General features: G+C 44.9%; 1 protein-coding gene across 1 annotated transcript in view; it reads left to right on the top strand.

Moving 5' to 3' along the window:
• The window catches only part of LOC125042329, a 19671-nt gene extending 18867 nt beyond the window's left edge, over window positions 1–804 (top strand). Inside the window, exon 6 of the mRNA XM_047637865.1 lies at window positions 742–804. Within this exon, the coding sequence (XP_047493821.1) occupies window positions 742–804 (63 nt within the window). The remainder of the gene's footprint in view (window positions 1–741) is intronic.
• The last annotated feature ends 1367 nt before the right edge of the window (window positions 805–2171 follow it).

The raw sequence follows: 2171 nt of genomic DNA, 5'->3' as shown, positions 1-2171 counted from the left end.
ATTTTTCGGTTCTAAAACCCCTCTTCTCCCCATCGGGGGCTGGAACCCCATCGTACTTGTCCCTCCCTTTCAACAATCCAGCTAACCGCCCCATTTAGCCGCCTCTTTTTTTCTCTCTTTCGCGTGAGACATTTTCTCGGCGCATACCCCTTCACTCCCCGCAGGGTCATTCGAATACTATCCCCCACACACACTCCCCCCCGCCCAATCCCCCCCCCCACCCCCTGACTCCAACGCCACAAAGCGGGCGTAGACCAAGGCATTCCCGAGCCAATGCCGGAAGCTACGAGGATATCCAACCGCCCCCTCTTCTGTTTCGGAGTCCCCTACCAATGTCCTCCCCCTCCCACCCCCTTCCACGAAAGATATTAATCCCAAAGACTATCGATGTGCGTCCTCCTTCACCGGCCCCCATTCTATTGCCCGCACTTCCCATCTATCCTACCTTCTTGACCTTTTTCTCTATTACTCCCCATGTCCCCGTAATTGTTACCTAAGTGTTAACTCTTCCTAATCAGACATCGTGACACACCCTAATCGGATCTATACTTCAAACTGTGCGTTAAATCACCATCCCTGTCACCCAGATTCCAACCCCACCGTCAACACACACTCGCCTCGTCATCCTTCATACTATTTTTCCATCCTAACCCAACTATTCTTCAGTTATATCAATGTTCCGATGGATTAATGATCCCTTTTATTCTATGCCTATTCCTCTCATTTTGATACTATTCGCAGTCCTCGCTCCACATGCCTGCCGTCACCGACAACACTGCACGGAGAATACCATCAACTCCTTAGTCTCCTTACCCCTTCTTACCTCGTTCTAAATCATTCTGCCTCTTCTAGTCCTGTACTCTTATATCTATCTTATTCTTACCACAACAACGTCAGTCACAAAATCCACTCTATCAAACCATCATATCACTAACGCTTCGTCAACCTATTTCTAGCGATCAATAATCGACTATATGTCAAATCCTAAGACAATCCTCCTTAACCTTGACAATCTACTTTATCAGTAACATACTCTACCCCCGTACATAACAACCGAAATCTAACTCTCTCCATGTCAAATCATTACTTCCTTGGAACTTTTCTTAACCGTCAGACTACACCCCATCCGTCCATGCAATCTCCGCCGTTAACCCTTCCTGATAGCAAGCCCAAAACATCACCCCAACAACATGACTGAAACATATACTTCTCATAAACCCTGAACTCCCCCTTAGCAAATCCATCAATCTGTCCTCCCTTCAAATCTTCTAAGTCCACTCACCCCCTGCTCCCTCCCACCAAAGAAAATGATCCTCCCATCTGCTGACCACCAACACCCTAATAAATAATTTTCTCAATATTAAGTTTCAATAACCCAAGATCTGAATTCGAACAGTTCAACAAAACAAATCAGATCTAAACATCATAGAAACAACACCCACTCCTCCCTAATTATTACCCTAACCTAGAAACACACCCAGACCACTACGAATATCATCATCATAACTTCTATCCCACCCCAAAAGAATACACATTCTTCAAACCCCAACCCCTTCCATCTAATCTCAACTAAACTAATACTCGAACTCCAACACGACGCATACACGCACAATCGACTACACCATAATATCTAATCAGCAAGTCCCCTCAAAATACCAAAATGAAACCCACTTCGTCCCATAACGGATGCTCTATTTTTATCAAACAGTTGACTCATCACCCGATCTTCTCTTTTATACCTCGTCCTAACCTGTCTTCCGGTTTCCTGTCTATCTGTAATTTCTTCTTTGTATCTTTTACTCTTTTTGATAACTCTCAGATCAACCATTCCTTTTTGTCCTCTTTCTTGGTCTTCTTCTTTTCTATTACGTCTGTCTTCTTATTCATTCTTTCTTTAATCTGCTTCATTATTTAATTTTTTTCAAACACTGCACCAGAATCGCTATAAATGCTCATCGCTCCCTCTCTCAATACAACTCACTCACAGTAATGGCCCGGAACAACCCCCTTGTCCATTTGTCCTGTACTTTTTCTGCTTGTACCCCCCTGACATCACCCCCTCCCTGCCCTAATTTTGGTTCGCACCACCTCCCCGCCTACGCCGTATCCACAACTTCCCATTCCTCACTATAAACGACCCGTTCACCCTGATCTCCTTTCGTCTTAGTCCC

The sequence above is a fragment of the Penaeus chinensis genome, chromosome 32, assembly GCF_019202785.1.
Source record: "Penaeus chinensis breed Huanghai No. 1 chromosome 32, ASM1920278v2, whole genome shotgun sequence".
NCBI classification, from domain to species: domain Eukaryota; kingdom Metazoa; phylum Arthropoda; class Malacostraca; order Decapoda; family Penaeidae; genus Penaeus; species Penaeus chinensis.
Note: the sequence above shows the minus strand (reverse complement) of the source record. Positions and strands in the feature narration are given on the sequence as shown.